The 26,647-nt window shown below is 36.9% G+C and overlaps 1 protein-coding gene across 3 annotated transcripts in view; it reads left to right on the top strand.

Annotated features, from left to right (window-relative positions):
• Positions 1 to 26,647, top strand: part of ERC1 (ELKS/RAB6-interacting/CAST family member 1) — a 278,923-nt gene that overhangs the window by 41,672 nt on the left and 210,604 nt on the right. For 2 of the 3 annotated variants that reach the window (XM_044678371.1, XM_044678372.1), the window contains exons 3-5: positions 3,330 to 3,404; positions 15,382 to 15,537; positions 19,539 to 19,706. In XM_044678371.1, coding sequence (XP_044534306.1) covers positions 3,330 to 3,404; positions 15,382 to 15,537; positions 19,539 to 19,706 — 399 coding nt within the window. Of the gene's footprint in view, positions 1 to 3,329; positions 3,405 to 15,381; positions 15,538 to 17,032; positions 17,117 to 19,538; positions 19,707 to 26,647 lie in introns of all 3 variants that reach the window. The other variant, XM_044678370.1, reaches the window with a different exon arrangement.

Raw genomic sequence — 26,647 nt, forward strand, 5'->3', positions numbered from 1 at the left:
TTTTTTTACCCTTTTACTTTGGTGTATTGTCTCATAGGTGGAAGATTGGTAAGGGTGGGCAATGGGGGTCAAGTGACTTGCCCAGGGTCACACAGCTGGGAAGTGGCTGAGACCGGGTTTGAACCTAGGACCTCTAGTCTCTAGGTCTGACTCTCAATCCACTGAGCTACCCAGCTGCCCCCAGTCCTTATCCTTTTTGATACTGTTGACCATCTCTTCTTGATAGATTTTCTTTTCTGGTCTTTTATGACATTACTTGCCTCTGGTTCTCCTTCTCACTTTTGGATTTCTCCTTGTCAGTCTGCTTTGCTGGCTCCTCATCCTGTGGATGTTACCCATGACTCTGTCCTGGGCCCACTTCTCTCTTTACATATTCTCCCTTGGGGACTTCATCAGCTCCCCATATGATGATTTACCTCCCCCCAGTATCTAGCCCCAGTTTCTCCTTGACCTCCACTTCCTGCATCACCACTTTTGTTTATTTAAGACAGCAAACGGAATCATCTCATTCTCAGCATGTTTAAAACAAAAACTCGCCCCCCCCCCCTTCCCAAGGCTTTTTCTTCTTTTCCCCATGGCATTTCACTTTGGTGTCATCCTTGACTTCTCTATGCTTCCTCACCTCACATATCCAGTCAGGTACCACATCTTGCCATTTATATTTCTATAACATTTCTCATATCTGACCTTTTATCTCTATTCACATGCCTACTACTTACCTTAAACCTAGATTGTTATGTAATGCCTACTTCTTGTCAGGCAGCTAAGTGGTTCAGTGACAGACATCTGGGCCTGGAGGCAGGAAAACCGAAGTTCAGGTCCAGCTTCAGATACTTAATGGCTGGGTGAGCCTGAGCAAGTTACTTAACTGCTTTCTGCCTCAGTTTCCTCAAGCATAAAGTGGAGATAACAACAGCAGCTGCCTCCCATGGATGTTGTGTGAAGCTCAAACAAGTTAATGTTTGTAAAGTATGTAGCACAGTGCCTGTCACATAATAGGTGGTGTATAAATGCTGGCTGTTATTGTCGTCATCATCATCATCATGAAAATGCCTGACATGTAAGCATTTAATAAATGTGCATCTTCTCTTTCCCTCTCTCTCCTTTTCACCATTTTATTAAGCATCCCCAACCTTCTCTTTTTTCCCCTTTCTATACTATTTCACTTGGTGATCTTTTCAACTCCCACAGACTTAGCATCTCTATGCAGATAATAAACAGATCTGTGTCTCTCTAATATCTCTGTTGTGTTGAGTTAGTCACCTATCAATTGGCCATTTGGACATCCCGCAGGTGCCTCAAACTGAAAATGACCAAAGTAGAACTCATTATCTCTCTTCTCAAATCATCTCCTTCCTAAATATTCCCAAATATTACCCTTAAGGATGCTACTATGTTCTCTATTACCCCAGGCCTGCAGTATTGGTGTTATCCTTAATTTTTCATGTTCACTCACCCAACATACTATTTTCCTCATCTCCAAAGTAGGGGTGAATGTGTGGGAGAGGAATTATATTTGTTCTTCCTCTATTGAAAGGTTCTGGTGTGTTGTGATGCTCTAAGGTGATATATATGATTAAAGGCAAGGCAGTGAGGGTTAAGTGACTTGCTCAGGGTCACACAATTAGGAAGTGCCTGAGGCCAGATTTGAACCTAGGAACTCCCTTCTCTAGGTCTGATTCTCTATCTACTGAGCCACCCAGCTGCCCCCATTATAGACTTATTTTGAAGAAAACACTTGATAAGCTAATATAATGTACTGTGTAAATGTGAGCTTTTATTATTGTAGCAAACAGCCTTATAAATCGCTTCAAATCACATCTTCAGTTTCTTCACCTGAAAATAATCCAAGACTTTAAAAGTGGGCTTCTCTATCTTAGTATTCTATATGGATTTTTTCTTTTTTTGTGTATTCCTTAGAACAATTGCAATTAGATAGCTATATGTAAATTTAACCACTCTGAAAACAGGGGAAAATGTCTATAGATCTGCTTTCTCTCCTAGTCCTCATTTTTAATGTTATCTTTAGCAGTTATCTAAAACATACCTGTAATATGATACATGATGCTTTTTACATTATATAGAAATAAAGTATAGAGGTGTTTTGACTTTTTCCAAAAATGAACCTACCCATGAAATTTCTTAGTGAATCATATTCTCATATTTCTATTGTAAATTAGCAAGTAGTTTGTTTATATAAAATAAGGATTTTTCTGGGTGTGAATGTTATGGAATGACTTATCAGCATAGATACTTCCAGTAGCTGCAAAATAGAAGTTAAATTGTTTCATTATTTCTCCATTAGAAAATTTTCTCATCACCTTTTTCTTTTGGTTATATTGTTAGGTTTTTGCAAATCCAAATTGTTTTGCTTCTTTTGCAGAAGCAAATGTGGGAAGCATGTGGGAAAGTCATATAATTTTTTTTTAAATCACACAATTGTCTGGGAGCACAGTCTTATTTCAGGTGGGGGAGCCTTTTAAAATTTATTTTTTTCAATTAATAAATTCTATCTCCCAGGGGCAGCTGGGTGGTTCTGTGGATTGAGAGTCAGGCCCAGAGATGGGAGGTCCTGTGTTTAAATCTGACCCCAGACACTTCCTAGCTTTGTGACCCTGGGCAAGTCACTTAACCCCCATTGCCTAGCCCTTATCACTCTTCTGCCTTAGAACCTATACCCAGTATTGATTCTAAGATGGAAAGTAAGGGTTTTTTAAAAAATTCTATCTCCCTCCCAACTCCTCAAGAGTAAAAGAATTCACTTGCCACAAATTCATATAGTCAAGGAAAACAAGTTTCCAAAATTTCTGTGTCCAAAAAATGTTTTATTCAGCACCAAGTTCCTTATCTCTTTATCAGATGGTGGCTTAGCACATTTTATTTGTGAGTCCTTTGGAACTCAATTGATCTTGTGTTAATCAGAGTTCTTAAGTCTTTTAGTTTGTCATTATAATATGTAAATTGTTTTTATGGTTCTGCTTACAACTGTTTATTAGCTTATGAAAGTCTCCCCAGATTTTTCTGAAATCATCCCCATCATCTTTTCTATCTTTCTGTCATACTATAGGATTCCAGTACATTCGTGAGATAGCCATTTTGACTAATTTTTGACAAGCTATTGCTTAAAGACAGGAATCCTCTATGTTTGCATAAAAAAATTAATCTGAATAGCAGAGACTTTAGGTATATTGTGGAAAGTTAGAGGTCAATATCCTATATTATCACTTTTTGCCCTATAAAGTAGAGTAGAAGAATTCTACTTATTCTATGTGGGATAGGAAATTTTGCAAATTTCATTTGGACTGACACATTTTTTTCCTCTCATTTAGGAGATGCATCGGAGATTTGAGAATGCTCCTGACTCTGCTAAAACAAAAGCCCTGCAAACTGTTATTGAAATGAAGGTGAGAACCTTAAAAAGTTCAGGTTTTCAATTGATAGAGAACAATGTTAGCTACATGTTTTAGAAATGATAAAAAGGAAAACTATCACCATGTTAGGTTATGGATGAGAAAGAAGAGGAATTCTCAATATTCCGTCCCCCAAATCCAAAATTCCAAACCACACACTCCCTTGGCTCTTTTAGTTCACTGACCTCCTAGATACATTAAATTCTGAGAAAACCAGACCACTTGAACTGGTTGTATGTGTGGACCAGAACACAGTTGGGATACTTGATGGGCAACTTGTTCTGCTTGTAGCTACTCTGTGCTTCTTTAGAATTCTAACAGAAATTATTTATTCACATAAAACCAGCATGGGGCTTTTCCGGAGCAAATGTTCTTTCCCAGGACAGCCTGGAAAAAAAGCTCTGAATGGCTGGAAATACTGGAAAATAATTTTTAAATAGCTGCTTTGGTAAGATGCATAAAAGTATAGGCATTATTTTATTGCTGTAATATTGTACATTATGTTAACTTTACATTAATTTGTATTGTCATTTATTGTAAATGTGTCAGTTTTTTTTTAATAATTGTAAGTGCTAAAATTAATGGTTTGGGAGGCAGCTGGGTAGCTCAGTGGATTGAGAGTCAGGCCTAGAGACAGGAGGTCCTAGGTTCAGGTCTGGCCTCAGACACTTCCCAGCTGTGTGACCCTGGGCAAGTCACATGGCCCCCATTGCCTACCCTTACCACTCTAATGCCTTGGAGCCAATTCACAATATTGACTCTAAGACAGAAGGTAAGGGTTTAAAAAAAATTTTAAAAAATTAATGGTTTGGCTAAATATATGAAAATTATAAATCTTTTTATTTCCAAAAGAGATGGAAAAAGTTAAAGTAGAGAAATACAAAAGAGTAGAGAAGACATTAACCTTTCTAACTAAATATTATTCCAGTGCTTGGCTCAGCCAGGACTTATTAACCTTCAACTGGAATTAAACTCTCCAGAAGACAGGAAGGGAAAGCCAGCTATCCACTCCCCTAAGTTCCCTCCAAGAGGCAGGTCAAGACAGTGACTTGAGCTCAAGATGACTCCTGAGGCCAACTTCCTTCTTGGAGTCCACCCCCTAATCCTCAGAAATTCAGGACCTTTTTTATAGTGGCTTCTTGTCTCCTCCCCTCTTCACAGGGACCAATCACAGCTTCCAAATAGTCTAGCACTGCCCAGGTGGCAGTGTTTGTGGGGACCAGTTCACACCTTCTGGAGGGGTGAATACTCATTGAAAGGGTTCACAGTTGCTGAGGATGTGAACTCTTAAAAGAATTCACAAGGTTCTGACAGTTTGAGTTAGAAAAAAGGTGTAACTTTCCAAGTATCTTGCTGGCTTCACTACTAGCACTAAGTAGGGTGTGAATTCACTAAGTGGTTTGCTAGCTCCTCCACCTAGTTCAAGCTTGTACTTAAGTTAGTATTAACTAAAGTATTAACTCCAACTAGGCAAAGAGAATAATTCACTTTCACAAGTGTGAACTCAAAGAGTACAAAGAATCCCTTTTACCTAATAAACACTTGTTAACAATGGAAAAATAGTAAAACTGCAAACTTGGATCGAGGGGAAATTATTAATACTTGGAAAAGATCGAATTATAGAATATTTTAAAATGAATGCAGTTGTTACCTTCACATGGGAATGGGAATTCAGTTAGATTAAAATGTTACACAAGCATTTTTCTATTCTATAATAACCAATATTTATATAGTACTTTAGAATTTAAAAGTACATTGTTCAATATCTGATTTTATTTAAATGAATGAATTAGAATATTCATGTATTTTTCTTGTATCCTGAGGTAATTCATAGGATCCTATTCTATTTCATGGTAGAAAGGAATGAAGAAAACATTTATTCCAAACCTCTCATTTTATAGAATAGGAATTTGAGGCTTAGAGAAGTTACATGATCTGTCTCTTACCTCTGAGTGCCAGATTTTGAACATAGGGCCTCTGACACCAAATTCAGTATTTATTTTACTCTATCACACCTATTATATGTAACCTTTAAACTTTGTAAAATGGCAGAATCATCTTTTATTTCTTTATTAATTGGCACATATTATTGTTAATTGGCAAATCAGGTTTTTTTCCCCTCTAAATAATTGAAAACTTCTCTAATTATACATTAATGGACCCTGGAATTAAAAGACTTACTGGGAAGTCACATATGAGGAGAATTGCATATAGGTTTCTTAAGAAAAGAAAATTCTTCAAAAAATGGTTTTGTTGGCCACAATTTTAAATCACATTCTCCTACAGGCTAGTGGTACTGAATTATCGACTATTAGAATGCAGCCTTTTCACAGAATAGATATTGAACCTGAGGTCATCCCAGGCAGACAAAATCCCAGAAAATGAACTCTTTTTGGTTTAAAACAAACAAACACAGCGAGAGAGAGAGAGAGAGAGAGAGAGAGAGAGAGAGAGAGAGAGAGAGAGAAAGAGAGAGAGAGAGAGAGAGAGAGAAGAGAGAAGAGAGAAGAGAGAAGAGAGAAGAGAGAAGAGAGAAGAGAGAGACATACACACACACACACACACACACACACACACACACACACACATACACACAGAAACCCTGTAGGATTTATCATCAGATAATGACATTTTGGAACCTCTTCTAGGGGTCTGTGTATTCTCTACTACTGCAATATTCCCGATGTCCAAAGGGTGATCAACTTAGTACCCTTTGCTCTCTTGGGAAAAGCCAAAAGAAAAGCTTAATGTGACCACTAGCCTCCTGCTGCTTTCTTGGGGCAAGACCACAAGAGAAGTTAAGTACCAGAAAAGCCTCTAGGATCTCACTGCTTCCCCCTGGCAAAAATTTAGAGCCCATGGAGGAGCTAAGCAGCCAGACTGCCTGAGTTAGTTTTTAGAAAGTCAAGGCAAGGAGGTACTTAATAAAGCTTCCTCATACTTTCTCAGGTGGTAGGTGAAGAGCCTGAGGAATGGACTAGATGCTATTCAACTCTCTGGCCTTTTTTGCTGTGGAGAAGCCAAGGCCAAGAGAAAACCTCTTCCTGCCTAAAAAATATATGAACAGGACCATACAGATATACATCATTCACTCGCATGTCTCTTATAATCTCACCTCCAGGCTTTTGCTTTCCTAGTGTGATCCCCAAGAAGGGAAGGACAAGAAAAACTAATTTGCTGCTGGTGCTCTCTGTTAGGGGCAAATCTAGAGAGAGAAATTAACTAGAAGGCTTCTATTCCACTAGTCTGCCACCATTTATTCATTCTTCCAGTCTTCCTTCCTGAACTGGGGCTTTGTCTTAGGTCCATTCTGAACTCCCCATGTCTCATTGCAATCATTTGATTTTTCCTTAAGGAAGTTCTCTTTAGAGCTTCACCTTTGTTTTCTCACCCTCCTCATTCCTTCCTCTGTCCTTTTAGTCACCCAGTTCCAAACTCTTATTGTTAATATTTTTCTGTAGCCTTTATTCTTTCTGAGAGATTATAGGAGTCATCACCCCTTTGTTCTTCAACAATGTACATCACTCATTCCTCTCCTTCCCCTCTTCCCATTGTTATATCCACCTGCTTTGCAATTTTGTCCCACAAAATACCTTAGTTTATGTGTAGGTCAGTTGTAGGGTTAGGTTTTTCCCTAATTATTCAGTTCTCTTACTCCCTGTTTTCTTTTATTTCTTTAAATTTTATTACTTGAATATTCTATTTACTGTTAATGATCCCTGTGTGTAAAGTTAATATTAATTTGAACCCCTTTTTGACCCCCAAAACACACTTTTGATTTTAAAGCAAAAACATCTTAGGTTTGAAACTCTGGTCTGTATCTTAAGAGGTTGTGGGTAGAATCCTCCTTCCTTTTGTCTATCATGCTAGGAGACCACTCTATGCAGCCATTCCAAACACCTTGTCATTACTCCTGGCATATGGAAGACCCACTTCTTGTCCAGTCTAAAGTTGTAGTCCATCAGTCAGAGAGGCTCTGGAAAGGGCTGTCACAAAGACCATAAATTGGAAAAAGGGGACAGAAAATCTCTCTTCCTTGGAACCATGGACTAGAGAGGGCATGTGCTCTCACTCAGGGCTGGATCTCCCTGCTTGTGGAGAGGCAGCAGAAGGAGCTAGCTGGCCACATGTGATTCATGCTTCTCTCTTTCTCTGACCCATCTTTTACTATTTAATAATTATTATACAATTAAGATACAGTCTCCAGATAATTTTAGTCATAATTAGCCTTTAAATAATAGTTATCGTATTATTCATAACTTTATTGATAATTTTCATACCTTGACTTCCTGTACCAAGGTGATGCAGTGAGAATGCAACCTTCCTAAACCTTTCCAAATCCCCACAAACAACTTTGTTTAAACCAACGCCTCAAACCAAATTTTCCCAGACCAGAGCATCTTTGAAGGATTGTTGGGGGGGAGCTTGAGGTGAACCCCCAGGGTTCAGGAAGGTTACCTTTTGCAAGGATGCAAGACTCTGAAACTTAGCTTAAAAATAAAAAAAGAAACTTATTAATTTACAAGGTAATGTTAAATCTGGCCAGGAAGATTGCCTCCTACGGGGAATAGCATAGATGGAAAGCTGTTTCCAGGTGACATGATTTCTGGGATCTTTATACTCTTTACAACAGTGAAGACACAACTTTAGAGAGGTATGCACTGAGGCATGGGCAGGGTGGGGTTTGGTCATTTGACCGGGGTCTGCCTGAAGACATAAAGGGTGACCCTCATAGTTTAGGGGACATGATGGTGTCAAGGCATAGCCTGGAGGTATATCTCTCTGTCCATCTCAAATCTAAAGAACGATTCAGGGAGGATAATATAGGTATTATAGGAGTTATCAGATATTTTGGATTAGGAGCCACACGAATGTAAGGGAGCAAAGGAATTTCCCTGCTTATAGTTTGCCTGAAACACTTCTGTGGTTTTGGGGGCACAATACCCATATCAGGATCAGCACAAGAGTTCTGCCTCCCCAGAGTGGGAGGGAAGTCGAGTCTGAGCAGGCAGCAACAAAGGTTGGTAGCACCCCAGCAGGCTACAGGAGGCCCTGACCTCTCCTCAGGGAGACCCAAGCCTGACTCAAGCCTCCACTCCTAGGACTAGCCAGTAGTGAGACCCGAGCTGCAGGGGCCAATCAGTAGCAAACTCCTGTACCAGGGTCAGAGAAGCTAACACCTCATAGAACTGGCCAGCAGAGAGACTGCCCCCAATACAGGCTAGCACCGAGGCCTCCAGCAGTGTAAGCCAGCAGTGAGACCTCAGTCCCCTCATCCCCCACTAGCATAAGATCAGCAGCTAGACCCTGAGGCCTGATGCATGTCAGCAGCAAAACTTTAAGCCTCAGCATCAGAAATGAGGGACTGTGCCCTCTTATTCAACCCACAAGAAGAACTGTTTTATCATACAGTAAAAAAAAATCACAAAATAAACTAGTAAAAATGAACAACAACAAAAGAATCTAATTTTAGACAGTGTTATAATGGTATATTGGTATACTATATCGGAGGATATTAGAGAAATGATAGTATAGATCAGTGGTTCCCAAACTTTTTTGGCCTACTGCCCCCTTTCTAGAAAAAATATTACTTAGCCTCCTGGAAAATAATTTTTTAATAGCAATTAATAGGAAAGATAAATGTACCTGTGGCCATCACCGCCTCTCTGGATCACTACAGCACCCACCAGGGGGTGGTAGTGCCCACTTTGGGAATCACTGGTCTAGATGGAGGAGGGATTTTATGCCCAGGCCTAAGCTGATTGTAGTTGGTGAGGGAGAAATCACACTCTCCTCTCACAGGCCTCTATGCAGTTGTTGTTGGTATAATCTATGCCTCTCCTCCCTGACAAGCTTGGTTGGATAAGCTTGTCAGTTATTCCCTCCTAATAGTTTGCCCAGGCAGGGAACCCCTGAGAGGTCTTGTAGATGGTTAACCTCGCTAGGTCCCAACCTGAGGTTGGAATATTTGTTGGTAAGGACAATTGATTAGCTATTGGATAACAGTATAATCTGACTGCGTATTGATCTCCCCTTCCCAAGGGCTTTGGTATAATCACCACTCAGGAAAGGTACTTGATAAATACTGTATTTAAGTCTATTAATGGGGATAGAAAATAAGTGAATGGATTGAGGATTTAGGAACCCTATTGCTAATTAACTAGGCTAAAGATCAAGGTCTAGAGATTGCTAGGTTCAGTAGGAACTGGAGGTTTTTCACCCTCTCACTAACTCTGACCTGACTTGACTACAGCCAAGCCAGAAATTATGGAAGGCTATTATTTGATGATTTTGATTGATGATATCAGTAAACTCTCTCAGCTCTATTAACAAGGATGGTGATAGCTCTTTAGCTCTCTCAGTAAGATAACAGGTTACAGGCTTCAGGCCTACCCTTCACCTCCCACCTTCCCAAGTCCCTGCTCCAATCCGAGCCGGCTTGTCTTGTCACATGGCAGTATTTATAGGGCTGGGGCCAGCTGCTTTTTGCCCTTGGCTCACGGCCTGGGGACATTTCGAGGTTCTCAACTGCTGGTCCTGTTATTCAAAGTGGCATTCATCTTATCCCAGATAATCATTTCAACAAAAGTTAAAATGGTGACAAGAAGGAGCAAGATTCAGCCTTAGAGGATGACAATATTGTCAAAATAGCTACTTGGGAAGCATCAAAAAAAAAATGTGAATTGGGCTCAGGTCCAGAAAGATTGCAAAAGGATTTAAAAAAATCAAATAAATAGAGAAGAAAAATTGTGGGGAAAAAATGAAAGTAATGCAGGAAAACCATGAAAAAAGGATCAATAGCTTAGTAAAGGAAACACCAAAAATGGGGAAAGATACCCAGAAATTTGCAGAAGGAAACAACTTCTTAAAAAGTGGAATTGGCCAAATGGAAAAGGAGGTACAGAAATTTGCTAAAGAAAACAAATTTTTAAACAATAGAACTAGCCAAGTGGAAAAGAAGATACATAAGCTCACTGAAAAAAATAATTCCTTAGAAATTAGAATTAGGCAGATGGAATCTAATTACTCCATGAGACTTTAAGAATCAAAATTGAAAGAATGAAATGATAGAAGAAAATATAAAATTACTCATTTGAAAAATAACTGACTTGGAAAACAGATTGAGGAAAGATAACTTAAGAATTATTAGACTGCTTGAAAACCACGAATAATTTCCATACTTTTATAACATCTATCTGATTGCAAAATTTGTTTGTCAGTGGCATTGTGATATTTAACCACTAAATATTTTGGAGTCTGGAATATAAATTTTCCTTCTGGAGATAATTTGTGGACTCTCTTTAGCTCGCTACTTTGTTTTCTGTATTCAGGAAGTCTGTTCATTCATTTTTTTTTTTTAACATTACAACATGCATCAAAGTGTTGCTTAACATTTTTTAAATTATTCATGTTTTCTGGGAGTCTAATGTTTTAAGTTTTCTTTGCTTTTTTTTATTTTATGAAGTTGGTAACTTTGGTTTGTATGGAGACAATATACTCCTTTAACATTGCTGTCTTTTGCTTCCCTTCTGCACAATGTTTTTGTATGAGAAGTATGTTGCTATCTTCCTCATCTTTATTTTTTTAATTAATACAGCTTAATTAATTGATTTAGAATATTTTTCCTTGATTACATGATTCATGTTCTCCCCCCCCCCCCCATAGCCAACAAGTAATTCCACTGGGTTTTACATTTGTTATTGGTCAAGATCTATTTCCATATTATTACTATTTGCAATAGAGCTATCATTTAGAGTCTATAACCCCAAACATATCCCCATCAAACTGTGTGATCAAGTAGTTGTTTTTCTTCTGTGTTTCTACTTCCACAGTTCTTTCTCTGGATGTGGATAGCATTATTTCTCATAAATCCCTCAGAATTGTCCTGGATCATTGCATTGCTGCTAGTACAGAAGTCCATTACCTTTGATTTTACCACAGTGTATCAGTCTCTGTGTACAATGTTCTCCTGGTTCTGCTCCTTTCACTCTGCATCAATTCCTGGAGGTCTTTCCAGTTCACATGGAATTCCTCCAGTTTATTATTCCTTTGAGCACAATAGTATTCCATCACCAGCATATACCACAATTTGTTCAGCCATTCCCCAAATGAAGGGTATCCCCTCATTTTCCAATTTTTTGCCACCACAAAGAGTGAGGCTATAAATATTTTTATATAAGTCTTTTTCCTTATTATGTCTTTGGGTTACAAACCCAACCAAGAGTGCTATGGCTGGATCAAAAGGCAGACAGTCTTTTAAAGCCCTTTGAGCATAGTTCCAAATTGCCATCCAGAATGGTTGGATCAATTCACAACTCCACCAGCAATGCATCAGTGTCCCAATTTTGCCACATCCCCTCCAACATTTATTACTTTCCTTTGCTGTCATATTGGCCAATCTGTTATGTGTGAGGTGGTACCTCAGAGATGTTTTGATTTGCATTTCTCTAATTATAAGAGATTTAGAAGCACTTTTTCATGTGCTTATTGATAGTTTTGATTTCTTTATCTGAAAATTGCCTATTTATGTCCCTTGCTCATTTATCAATTGGGGAATGGCTTGATATTTTATACAATTGATTTAGCTCCTTGTAAATTTGAGTATGAGTCATGCTTTTTAAAGACTTCTTAGAATCTTTTATTTCATTAGACTTTGTTTCACTTTTCTTTGTCTTTGTAATACTTGTTAAGAGAGTCATATGTCTCCTAATGGGTTTATGCTTCATTTTTCTAGGTTTAGGATCCTCTCTGTTGATTTATTTCCCTCATGCTCTAGATTTTTATTGAATTTTCTTCCTCTTGAAATATTTTGTGTTTCAATCTTTGACCCATGTCACTCACTTTTTGACACTTTCTCTTTGCTAGTGATTGTTGCTTCCAGAGTAGTCTGTAGTGCTGCCTCAGCCTTTACTTTTGGTGATTAAGTGTTTCTCTGCTTTCATCCCTGCCCAAAGTAACATAATACAATTAAACCACTAGAAACCCAAGACCCCTTTCTGGGTTTTAATCCCATTTCCTTCAGACCAGTTTGGTACTTCGCTGGCCCACTTGCCCTTTCTCTCTTGGCACTCCTCCATGCTGTTTTTGGATAGGCGGCTACTTTAAAAAAAAGTTTTTTTATTTGATTTTTTTCAATTAACAAAAATGTTTTATTTCCCTTCTACCTTCCCTTACTGTTGGGGGAAAAAAAAGAAAACCCTTTTAACAAGTATATATATTCAAGTAAAATAAATTTCCACATTGGCCAAAAATGTCTCATGCATCCTGAGTCTATATCACCTTTCTGATAAGAAGGCAGGTAACGTACTTCATTACTGGTCCTTTGGAATCATGGTTGGTCATTACACTGATGAGACTTAAATCTTTCTAAGTTGTCTTAGCAGTATTGTTATTTGTATAAGTAGTTTTTTGGGTTTTGCTCACTTCATTCTGCATTAGTTGTGACTGCTTTTTTTAGTGTTCCACACAGGATATCCTCCAACCTTGGGGATCCTTAACAGCCTGTTCCAGGCTGAATGTAGTATGATTACCCCTCCCCACCAAGCCTCCCACTGTGACTGTGTAGAATGTATATCTGCTGCTTGTTTTGGACTGAGAGAGAGAAACATTGTGAGATATGTTAGAAATGTCTCTGTTGCAGGAAGGTATCTAAATATGGGCCCAGTGGTCAGTTTGTGCATCCCTGCCATGAGGATTGGGGGCTGATTGAAGAATGGGATAGGAGTGTGCTGTTTTAAGGATTAGCATTTTTTTTTGTGTTAATTCATAAAGATTTAAATTTATCTCTTCTCTCTTTTTTGTTTTGTGAATTGAAGTGTAATTGCTTTCATATGGAGCATAAATCTTTTTGGAGGTGTGAGGGGGTATTGAGAATTAGTGGTGACTAAGAAGAATGACTGGTTTACCATCATGTTGATCTTTACCATCATAACCAAGCCAGCTGCACAGCAGGATCCATATTGATATTCATTTATTCTGAAGTAATTTATCAGGCAAGACTCAAATTTTAAGTGGTAATGATTTATGTCCTGAGAAATTAATAGTAACTTAAGAGGAGTTTTCTAGCGAGTGTTAATGGGAAGAAAGAACTTAATTTGCTACAAAAAGCAACTTCTTGTTTATAAACTGGAATATGGCTCTTTGCTCAATAGTTTTAAATAAAGAGGTCAGAGCCTGAGCTAGAGATGGGTCAGATTATTATAGGTGCAATTGATCAGAATGGCAGTCCATCCATCAGATGTGGTCACACAGTATTTTTCAGTGAAGATTGAGATGTAATTTTGATTGCAATGACCTTGGAAGTTTGCAGTTGTGATTTCTTTCAACATAGTGAGTAATTCAGTGACTTACAATATTGTTTTTTATGTCATGGCATACAACAATCTTGAGCCTAAGGCAAAGTGATACAATCAAAGGCTGTTGAGAGCCCAGGTCTTCCTGGTTCAAAAGCCAGCTACTTAACTAAATTTTACTTTAATTGGACTGAATCTGTGTTCCCCCCAAAAGGGTAATTGAATTACCGTAAGTTTCAGAGAAATAGTGGAATATTAGTAGAGGAAGTTCCTAACCTAGGAGCACTCAGTTTTCAGTCATTTTTTCAGTTATATCCAATACCTCATAACTCTATTTGGGTTTTTCTTGGCAAGAATAATGGAGCAGCTTGCCATTTCCTTGTTCAGTTCATTTGACAGCTGAGGAAACTGAGGCAAAGAGGATAAAATGACTTGCCCATGGTCACAGATCTAGTAAATGTCTGAGCCCAAATTTGAACTCAAAAAGAGGAATCTTCCTCTCTATCCACTGTGCTATCTAGCTCCCCAAACGAGTTTCCTGTACTGGTGAAATTTCACATCCAGCCTCTGTCCCCTATTCCTTTCGTATTAGACAACTGTCATCCCTATTCTAATGATCACATCTCCTCTTCAGCCCCACTCCAACTTTCTTTATCACCTTACACTCTTCATTTTGCTATTCTCTTTGATAATCTATTTGTATTTGCAAAGAAATCATTTATATTCTCACATTTTCTAAGCCACATTTCTTGTACATCTCTATCTGAAATTGTAGTATGTGGGTATAATGAATTTACACAATAAGAGATAATATGGGACATCTTAGTGAAACATGGAAAGACATTTATGAACTGATGCAGAGCTAAGAAAGCATGAGAAAATGAAAACATTCCGTTGCTCTTTCTTTAAAAAAAAAAGAGTTCTGAACATTATTATTTTTCATGGAGGATGCCAATCCGTTCTTTGTAATGTTTTTTTTTTTTTTACTTCATCCTTTGATAGTCTTGACCTTTTATCATTCCAAATGAATTTTGTCTTATTGTAAAGTATCCCTTTGGTAGTTCTGTTGATTCCAGTCTAGCTGATAACATGATTTTCTTATTGACCAAGTCACTACTGTAAAATTAGCAAGTCATTCCTGATGTTATTAAACTCCAGTGGGTCTCCTCAACCTCTAAGAGTATGTATAAGCTCCTCTTTTTGGTATTTGCTGCTCTTTATAACCTGGTGCCAACCTTTATAAACTTATTTTCCTTTATACACCCATCTGTGGAGGTAAAATGACTTTCTTACTGTTAGTTATATTTCGCACTCCATTTCCACTTTCTGTATCTTTTCACACACTTCCCTTTGTGCTTATTGGTACTTTCATTTAAAAATTAAACCAATAATACCTACACTACTTAACTCACAAAGTTATTGTAAGACAAATGGCATTTAATAAAGTACTTTATGAATCTTAAATTATTTTATTAATTTCAGCTTTTAATGTCCTCTTCCTCATCTATTCCTTATGTCTTCCTTCTTAGCACCTAATGGAAGTATACACAGAGTAGGTGTTAATATATGTTTATTGTATTCAAACATGATTGAATAAATGTCAAGTTCTACATGTTAATCTACCTGGGGGATTTATAATTTGAATTATTTTAACAATATGATTATTTTACTCTTGTCAGGATTCAAAAATTTCCTCCATGGAGCGTGGGCTCCGAGATTTGGAGGAGGAAATCCAGATGTTGAAATCTAATGGAGCTTTGAGTACAGAAGAAAGAGAAGAAGAGATGAAACAAATGGAAGTCTATCGCAGCCATTCCAAATTCATGAAAAACAAGGTAATGAGATGCCAACTCTAGTCCCCAAAGTTATTTAATGTAAGAGTTCAGTATTTTTCACTTTTTCAGTAGTTTTGGGTTGGCTTAAGAACATATCTAAGTAAACTTTCCTCAACATAAAAGATAATAAAATGTTTTACTTGTGAATTATTACAATGCTCAATAAACTGGATTGCTGAGTTTCTACACTAGGTTGAATAAAATGGCTTTATTTGTTTTGCTTTCATATATGTTTTTATTAGGGAAAATGACATAATTCTTGAAGAAGGTTCATTTAGTGAGGAATTGTCCCCTTCTTTCCTCCATCTTCATTTTACTCAGTTATTGGAGCATTTTTTTATAGCAAGATAGGTGATAACAAGGTATACCGGTTTTCTGTCAATTCAGGCAGTTATAGTTGCCCTTTTTTTTTAACCCTTACTTTCCACCTTAGAATCAATACTGTGTATTGGTTCCAGGGTAGAAGAGTGGTAAGGGCTAGGCAATGGGGTTAAGTGACTTGCCCAGGGTCACACAGCTGGGAAGTGTCTGAGGCCAGATGTGAACCTAGAACCTCCTATGGCTCTCAATCCACTGAGCCACCCAGCTACAACCAATAGTTGCCTTTATTCTTGCTTAGGGCTCCCAAACATTCAGTTAATTGAGCTAAATAATAGGAAGGCCAGTTAGAATAATTAGTTGGTTGGAATTGTAAATTTCTAACATTTGGAATGAATTAATGACACAAAGCAATTTCTTTCCAGAGGCCAATTATTCAATTATAACAGCTCAGAGGCAATTCTCTTAGTTCTAGGGAGGCTCTTCATTAACATAAACAAATTTCCATATATATATATCATTAAACCCAAGTAACCTTTTTAATGAGTGTCATTTGTTCAGTTCTTTTCTCAAATCTTATTTTTAGCTAATGTTCTATTTTCTTTCCAACCCTTTCAATTCCTTGTATTAAAATTTTTGTTTTCACTAATTAACTTTTTTTCTGTTTTGATATTTGTGTTCTCTTGGTTCTTTCTTGTTGAACCTAGCTTATCTCTATCAAATATAACTCGCTAATAAATATTAAGTTGTTCTTCATATGAAATAAGATAATATTTGTAATGGTGCTTAGTACATATCTGGCACACAGCTACTTTAATGCTTATTCCCTATCTTCCCTTATTATGTATTGCTTATAAATTTGTGTTCAGCCTTTGCCATTTGAATTTTTGAATGTAAACATTCATAGTTTTTCAGCACTTTTTTTCTTATGACCTTGTTTGGAAGGGAAGCTAACTAGAGTTATGTACTGGTGAATAATCACTGTAATTGGACATCACTCTTTTGATAAATCCTTTCCTACACATCCTTGGATTCTTTAAAATACTAGTAAACAAGTAAAATAGCCTTGAGTGTTTTTGTTTTTTCTTTATGACTTTTTCTTAATTTCAATTGCTGCCCTGGTTTAGAAGATATAAACTGACACAGAAGTGAAAAAGGAATAACAATGTCGTGACAGGTAGAGCAACTGAAGGAGGAGCTAAGTGCCAAAGAGACTCAAGGGGAAGAGCTGAAAAAGAGAGCGGCTGGTCTCCAGGCTGAGGTCTTTGCCGTAAGATTTGTCTCTGTGTGTGCAGTGACCCCTCTTCAGCAGGACTCTGCTAGCTCTTGGCTTTCTGGGTGGCTCATGCTTCATTTCTCTTGTGGTCAGCAGCTGTGCCAAATAGTAGCACTAACCAGCCTCCTCTGCTTTTTAACTGATGTCTGTTTTGACCAGCTGAAAGTATGCTCAGGGAGCCTGTACCTGGTGATTTTATACTGCTTTTTGTTGGATTCTGTTGAAGGGATTGTGAATCTCTTCTCTTTTTAAGCTATCCTGTATTCAAGATATTACTGAGTAATACTTCCTCTGTCTTGGACACAAAAGCCAGGAATATCTCATGCTTTCAAAATTTTCACTCCTTATCACATAGTACAAATGATAGACATTTGAAATTATTAAATAAAATAATCTTCTTTACTTTATGGTCATTAGTTAAGAATACCCTTGTTAGATTATTAGGTAGGAGGTGTTATTTTCCCTAGACCAAGATCAATCAGGTTGCTTTGAATTACATAGTAGATATAGGACAGCCATTCCCTCTTTCAAACAAACTATGATTTTGTCCACAAAATTCACAAAACAGTGTCTACTTAGCTTAAAATGCTAGGTAGAAAAGACTTAAGCAGATAGGATATGGGCCATCTCTTGAAACAGATTAACAAATCATATATTACAGAAGGGAAGCCTAATTTTCATATAGAAAGTTGATGAATTTTTTTTTGGTTGTAATGTAGTGTTTCCTCTTTTTCTTTCTTTTCTCTATTATATGAAAAGGGACTGTTAATTATATTTAAAACACATGTAATCAAATGATACAGAAAGTTTAATATGTTTGAGTGTTTCTGTCACTGTATTCCTGTCTCTTTTTCTCTTTGAATAAGAAAATGTGATTCTTGGAGCATAATCACTGCTGGGGTACTTACAGGGTTGGGCATAAAAGCTCTTCTCAATTGTCCTTCCTTGATATTATTAGCACTATATTGTTGCCAGTGATTATTCAGTATAGAAATAAAATACACTTAAAAACATACTTTTTATTGAAGAAAGGCAGTTATATTAAAACATCCTAAGAGTTTAAAATTTTTTATTTCTCTTCTCATCACCAAAACACTTAAAAAAATAAATTAAAAAATTAAAAAAAAATTCATTCAGAGGAAAGAGGGTACAGGTACTAAGCACTGCATTGAATTAAAAAACACTTGATTTCTCTCTGGCTTTATGTTTAAATACATAAACAATTGGGATTGGAGAAATGAGGCAATTGTTTAATACTCTTTTGGTTTTGTTTAATTACACCCTACAGGAAATATAAATCTCAAATTGTAAATATGAATTATTAAGGAACCATGCTTTATACTCACTGTATTATAATTTTCTCTTTCTCTCTTTTTTACAAGAGGGCTATTTTGGTGGGGAGGAACACTTTCAGTTTAAATAGAGCTAATTGAGCTCTATTTAAAAGTGACTTATAAGGGGGCAGCTAGGTAGCTCAGTGGATTAAGAGCCAGGCCTCGAGACAAGATATACTGGGTTCAGATATTATCTCAGATACTTTTTAGCTGTGTAACCCTGGGCAAGTCACTTAACTGCCATTGCCTAGTCCTTAGCTCTCTTATACCTTGGAATCAATACGATGTATTGATTCTAAGATGGAAGGTAAGGGTTAAAAATGAAAAAGTGACTTATAAAAGTAAAACAAAGTTAAGTGTAATTAAAAAAAATTGAAATATCACCATTTGAGAATGAAAGAACTATTTGATCTCCCTCTGCTACATCTTTTATAAGCCTTTATTTTGCTTTGAGATGAGGTCTGACCTTGGCACCCAGACTTGTGAAAGAGAAAGTTGATGGTATAATGACTGTTGACAACTTTCATGTCTTATAATTAGTTCTGATTTCATTTTTATTTCTTTCACATTCTTTTTCTTAGTGAGTAGAGATAAGAAAACCAAGTTGGTTAATTAATTGGTTAGTTTTTTCTAATTCTATTAATGAGTTTCAAAAGAAGAATTTCATGTGCTGTTATGGAAAAAAACCATTGGGCTTGGAGACAGAAGATCTTAGTTTGAGAATCTGTTTTATTGTTTATTAGCTATTCAATCTTGGGCAGATTACTTAATCTCTAGGAGCTTCAGTTTCCTCAAATGCAGAAGGGGGTAATAATGCTTACTCTACCTATCTTATAGGGTTTTTATAAATAGAAATTGATTTGTAAAATGTAAAAATTATGTAAATGTAAGTAATTTTTGTTTATTTCTAGAATTGTGAGACTAATTTTACAGAATCTATATTTGCACTGATATGGCAGATTATCAAGATGAATTACATTTAAATTTCTATCTTATTTTTCATAAAATATATTCATATTAGAAATGGCTGTCTTTTTCCTTTCTTTCTCAACAAGTTTCCTTTTCTTCTCCAGATCGGTCAGGTGAAACAAGAGCTGTCTCGAAAGGACACAGAACTCTTAGCCTTGCAGACAAAGCTAGAAACACTTACAAATCAATTCTCAGATAGTAAGCAACATATTGAAGTGCTAAAGGAATCATTGACTGCTAAGGAACAGAGAGCTGCCATCTTACAGACAGAGGTAAATTCTGTTGTTGGTGTTTTTCTTTTGTTTCATTTACTCATTGTAACTTCTTTAACTTTTTGGACCCAGAACAAGTTGCTTCATTTCTTGGGACCTCGGAGTCTTCATCTGTAGAATGAAAAAGCTAGATTAAATGACTTCTGAGGTTCCTTTCAGCTTTAGATATATGATAGTATAATTTTGTGTTGTTGTCAGGGACCAGCTAGGCTAATTATGGAGAGTCTCAACCTTATTAGTTAGCCACTGAGATTTTGAAATCTTCTGCTATAGTAACCACATTAAACAAGACATATTATGAAATGTCCCTCAGTACTGAGTTTTGCCCCATTCTCAATTAATAATTACCAGAGTAAAGTATAAAAAGAGTAGAGAGTGTTAAGAATAAATATGTGTTGGAATGCTAAGTATAAAATGACACATTGATTTATTCATTACTGGAGGAACTAAGCTATATCAGTGTTCATCTTTTTGGTATAAAAAAATGAGAAGAGTTGAGCCATTTTTCAATCATGTCCCACATTTTTTATTCCAGGTAAATGGAAAGGTTACTCTTTAAGTTCTCTTAGTTGTTTTTTTCCAAAATAGTATTATAAAAATATCTTTTGTTTTTCTATCACCATCATTTCTGAATATATACCTACCCTCTTTCCTGTCCAGGAAGCAGACCTTTGTAACAGAATTTTTAAAAGAGGGAAAAAAACAGTTTAGCCCAATCAGCTAACCAATCCATCAACCATATTTTAAACTATATATATATATTTGTGGGACAACTTGGTGGCACAGTAGGTAGAGTGTTGATCTTTGGTGTCAAGAAGACTTATCTTCTTAAATTGCTTGTCAGCTCTCGAAGTGGGGAGGGAAGAAAGGAGGGAGAAACTGTAGATCATATAACTTTGGAAAACATGTAGAAATTTATTATTAAAATTTAAAAATTAAAAAATGTGAGATGCACAGATTTAAAGACCTCTCCAACCCTTCCTGAGTTCAAATCTGATCTCAGACATATATTAGTTGTGTGACCTTGGGCAAATCCCTTAACTCTCTTTGCCTTGGTTTCCTCATCTATCAAATGAGCTGGACAAGGAAATGACAAACCATTCTAGGTTCTTTTTCAGGAAAACCCCAAATGTTGTCATAAAGTGTGAGACATGACTGAAAAGTGACTCTATATATAGCTGTAGTAGCTCCCTTCTTCATAAAAAGAATGGGAGTACATTTTTCAAGCTCTTCTTCTTGGACAATTTTGGTTATTACATTTGTACAGTGTTCAGTTTAATTTATTTTTCTTCTTTTTGTTTATGTTGTAGTTGGTTGTCCTGTTTTTTTCTTGGTACCAATTGACCATATATATATATATTATATTCCATTATATTTGGGTACAGCAGTTTATTTTATCTTTTCCTTAATAGATGATCACCTACTTGTTTCCAGAATTTTGTTACCACAAAAGTGATGCTTTAAGTATTTTTGTTGTATGAGATTTTTTCTGTCTTTCAGTTTCTTGGACTCTGTGCTTAGTAAGAATTCTGAATCAAAGGGTATGTGTAATTTCTCATTGCATTCCAGAAGAGTTGTATTGATTCAGAGCTCTACTGACTGTATTAAGAGAAGCAAATAAGGAAGGTGGCAGATTTTGTTTCATCATGTTCCCAAATGCAATTTTAATACATCATTTCATCGAATTCTTGGCCAATGTGCTTTGTAATGGTTCCAATAAATATAAACAAAAAGACCACCAAGAAGATAATTAGATTGTTTTGCCAAAGCCTGTTACAAAAATGAAGTATAAAGAAAGTCTGTGAAGTACTAAAAGAATCCTAAGCTAAGTTGGGAGGCAGCTAGGCTGCTTAGTAGTTAAAGCCCTGGACCTAGAGTTAGGAAGACCTGAGCTCAAATCAAACTTCTGCCACTTATTAACTATGTGACCTTGGGAAAGTCACTTAACTTTTATTTGCTTTGATACATTGGATAAAGAAATAGCAAGCCATTCTAGTGTAAGGGCGAAAAAGAGATTTTATGGGTTCAGTATATTAAAGATGGTCGCCAGAGTATTGAACTATTATTAATCCTCAATTAAGAATAATCTCAAATCAAAGTTGACTTTTATGGAAATTTATTTACGTAAGAAGAGAGAGAGGAAGTACTGAGATTAGAATCTATCCCACTTATTAGACCAGGTAGATCTTAACCCTCTGCTGAGGGTTAAAGGGCCTGAGGCCGGGAGGTGAATGGAGCAAACTTCATTCAGAGTCTATAAAAGGAAATTTCTTAATAAATGAGGGTGAGCTAATTCCATTTACACACTAGTATTTTTGCCAAGAAACTCCATGGACAGTATGGTTAACAGGGTCAGGAAGAGTTGAATACAACTGAATCAACTAAACCACAAATAAGCAAAGTTAAACATTAATAATTGTAAATTATTTAGATTGTATTGTAATTCATATAGATTGATATTCTTAAGTCTTAAACTTGAAGGTGTATCTAAAGAGTAGTGTAACTTGAATTTAAAAATGTGCCATCCAAAAGTAATGACAAAAAACTTGTTTGAAGTGATGCAAAGTGAAGTGAGCAGAACCAGGAGAATGTTGTACAGAGTAACAGCATTATTGCATGCAACCATGAATGACTTAACTATTATTAGCAAGGGAAGGATCCAGGACAACATCCAGGGGCTTATGATGAAAAAAGATATCCACAGCCACAAAAAGAGCAGAATATAAAGGAAGTCTTCAGAAAGCTTGGCATGAGACTTTGACATCAGGTTATCTTAAGGATGAAACCTTAGATGAGATAACATAATAAAGTGCCTTGTAAATCTTAAAGTATATAAATGCTAGCTGCTGCCATCATCATCATTATCAAATAGACAAAAAAGTGCAGCAAATTTGCCAGAATTTCTGTGCTGCAGTATTTTTTTTTTTTTATCATTTATCATTGTGGAATTTCTGTTTGACACATATGAAAGTGAAGTCAGAAAAATCAGTTGTTTAGAGATTATTCACAGAGAAAATCTGTGATGGATGTGGAATTTTGTTTAGAAAGCACTAAGAAATCTCTTTGTGATACCTGAAAACAAGGAAGAGCATGGATGTTTAGAAAAAAGATTGTGAACAGTAATACTACCCAGGAAGGTATCCTTTTTATCAGCAGATTGGCAGACTATAGGCTTTGAGACATGTTTCTGAAATGAGCCAAGAATAGTTTTTACATTATAAAACAAAGTTTATTGTATTTCAAAACTTGGAAAACTGTTCTTAGTTCTAAAGCTATGGTTTATCAACCCCTGCTCTACAAAGTCTTCACAACAGTGATATGTACATCTCTCAGCTTCTTTGATCAAAATATGAGATGAAAACTTTCACATAATATTTCAAACTTTCCAATAATTTCTTTCATCAATATCTTCATAATCACAAGGTTGTTTGAAGGATGTTGAGAATACAGCATCTAATCATGCTATTTATCACACAAAATGGTGTGAGTTGGTAGAGCAAAATGTAGCCTTAAAGTCTTCTTCTAGCAAGGTGTCTCTCATACATCTATTTAGATGATAAAAGATTCTTTGATAGCTTCAACCTTAAGTGCTAGCCTTGTTCAGTGTTCCTTAGACTACAAAGTTTTATACTTGTCACAAATATTTAACTGTCATATAAGATGTTTTATACAGAGCAGAGTAGAAATTGCATACATATCTTGAGGTCTTCTGATTTTTAAAAATTAGTTAATTTAGAATATTTTTCCATGGTTACATGATTCATGTTCTTTTCCTCCCCTCTTCCCTCTTAAGGAGTGGGTCTGAGGTGCTCTTTTGCTGGTGTAGCCCCTGTCCCAGGATCCTGTTGTTAGTCTTCATCCAATCTTGGAACCTAGTGCAGTAGGTGAGGGGGTGGTCAGCCAGCACCCCTATGTGTGTAGTTTTACTTCTGATTCCTCCTTATTCTATGAAAACCCATTCTTTCTGCCTACCCCTCAAGTTGTGTTCAGTGGGAAAGCCTCCTCATTCCTTCTTGCTGTGCGTTTTTGACTCCTATCATTTTGAGGTGCTTTCTTTTTCTTTTTCTTTTTTTAACATTTATTAATATTTATCTTTTTGAAAAGTTAACATGGTTACATAATTCATGCTCTTACTTTCCACTTCACCCCCCCGACTTTCCCCCCACCCATGGCCGATGCACATTTCCACTGGTTTTAACATGTGTCATTAAACAAGACCTATTTCCAAATTGTTGGTAGTTGCATTGGTGTGGTAGTTTCGAGTCCACATCCCCAATCATGTCCGCCTCAACCCATGTTTGAGGTGCTTTTTAAAGACTGGTTTGGAAGGATTGTCAGAGGGGTTTAGGCTTTTGCTGCTACTTAGCCACCATTTTGGCTCTGCCCCCGCCAGACAGTATTACCAAACAGATGTCATCTCTCATGAGTAGGAGGCCAAGAATTTCAAACTGTCAGGGCTCAGGTGAGACTCACCAGGCAGTGAACTGAGACACTTGGTACTTGGTGGGCTGTTTCCCGTAGTACTTGAAGTGGACCAACATTGTATCACTGATGATACCTGTTAATTAGTGCATAAATTGGATTTAAGTGAGGCTGAGTTGCACAAAGGCTTCAGCCTCATTTTCTCATCCAGAGTCATCAGAGTTGCAAGTTAGAAGTCAGGATGGCTCAGGATGCAGGGGATGACATTGGCTTCCTCAGGGTCTGACCAAGCTATAAGTGCTCCACAGTGTCTGTTTCTGCCTCCTTTATGGCCCTTCAAACAAATTGTTCTCACTCTCCCTTCCACTGGGGCAGACGGGCCTCGGGGAGACATCCCGCTAATGCTCTGACAGCTTGGGTCCTGTTGGTTACCCTCAGCCTGATGTCACCCACTTGCCTAGAAGTGAGACTGGAAGGTGGGGCATGGAGAAGCAGGACTCCAGCAGCTGGGGCCTGGCTGAGTGCAGCAGGTATGTGTTTGCTCTCTGTGTATTCATTCTTATAACTACAGGCACAGATGTATCCATTCTCTACATGCATACACAGAGAGGCTCACATTTTTATACAAGATGGGGTGTTAACTCACTTGGGTGATGGGTGGAGGGAAGTAGGGATGAAGTCTCCTTGCCTCGCTTCATCACGGAGTTGGGAAGAGGGAGGGATGAACTTTCTGAAATAGGAAGTCCTGTGTTCCTGGGGGAGGGGAGAATTTTAGTTATTATTCTCAGAACAATTTTTTTTAAGAATTTATTATAGAAAGAATTCTAAAGTACATTTAGAGGTTAGTGAAAATTGAAATGTGTTTTTTTTCTGCTACAAATTCCTAGATCACTTTCAGACCTTTAGGAAGGCATGCATTTTGTTGTGAATTATATTGTGTAGGATGTATGGGAGAAAGTGGATAAGAATCACCAAAGATATGAAATTACAGATTGGTTAAGATCTCCATCATGGGTTCAAGTACCCACATTGGTAAGATCAAGGATCTATTGTAGTATGTTGATTCTCTTAAAAATATTTATTAAACATCTGTTTTGTGTTTTAGGCACATATCCATACTTTGCTAGCTAGGGGGAGGAAATACTTTATTGAAGATATAGGTATTATTAATCATTTTCAACTCTTTGAAAAAAAGTTGAAACAAAACTTTTAGTTCAATCTCATATTTCCAGTTCAAAAAGTGAATAACATCTGGCCTATCCATCACAGATACGTTCTGAGAGTTCAAATTAATTAGTATACAAAAAAGGACTCAGTTTTTGTTATGTATGACATGTTATCTCCATTAGCCTGGATTATATTTAGAATATTTATTTTTCAAGTTATCTGCCTCCAAATTTGCCTGTAATAGGGAACTTCACTACAAGTAAAAAGATACCTTTTCAGCACAATAATTTGTTGAGTGTAAGTAATATGGAAGAGAGAGAGACAGAGAGACAGAGCCACATCCCTGCTCAAGTGGGAACCTTTGCTGTGTTAGTTACTAAAGCCTTAGGATGGGCACAGGGTGGCAAATATGAAGGCCAGAGAACCAAACTGAAGGATGAGGACTTTTTGCGATCACTTTTGAGTCCTTTAATATTTGCCCTTGATTCTTTGGGGAGCAGCTGAGTTCAGTGATAACAATTACAAGTCATCAGGACAACTGATAGAAAAAACTATCCTGGGCAAGTCATTTCACCCCCATTGCCTTAGCCCTTACCACTCTTCTGCCTTAGAACCAATACACAGTATTAATTCTAAGATGGAAGGTAAGGATTTTTAAAAAAAGAAAAGAAAAATTAATAATACAGAAGCTTCTTCCTTTCTTATGAATTTGAGATGATTGTTTGGTGGTTATAAGTCTGGCACTTAGGAATGACAGACAGAAATAAGCATTTATTAAGTGCCTCCTAAGTGCCAGGCACTATGATAAGCACTTTACAAATATGATTTCATTTGATATTCATAACAATCCTGTGAGATAGATGCTGTTGTTATCTCATTTCACAGTTGAGGAAAGTGAAGCAGATTAAATTATTTGAACAGAATTATATACCTAGTTATTGTCGGAGGCTAGATTTGAACTCAGGTCTTCCTGACTCTAGGCCAAGCCCTCTATTGACTGTGCCACTTAGCTGCTTTTACTTGGCATTAAACTAATTATGAGATTTCAAGTTTCAGAAAAATAACAAGACTTTAAGTTGTAGAGAAAGAACCAACAAACTCTGGTAGAAAGAATTCTGTCATCTGAGTATTCCCTTTACTAATGAAGGTATAGGTTCTGGCCCTATCCCTATCTCATAGTAGCATTTGATAGTAATGGTTGGCAGCTAGATAGATGGTGTAGTGCGTGAAGTGCTAGATCTAGTTGCAGGAAGAACTGAGTTCAGATGAAGCCTTGCACACTTATTAACTATGTGACCCTGGGCAAGTCCCTTAACTTTTGTTTGTCTCCGTTTTCTTGGATGTCAAATGAG

Source organism: Gracilinanus agilis, chromosome 5 (assembly GCF_016433145.1).
Source record: "Gracilinanus agilis isolate LMUSP501 chromosome 5, AgileGrace, whole genome shotgun sequence".
NCBI lineage: Eukaryota > Metazoa > Chordata > Mammalia > Didelphimorphia > Didelphidae > Gracilinanus > Gracilinanus agilis.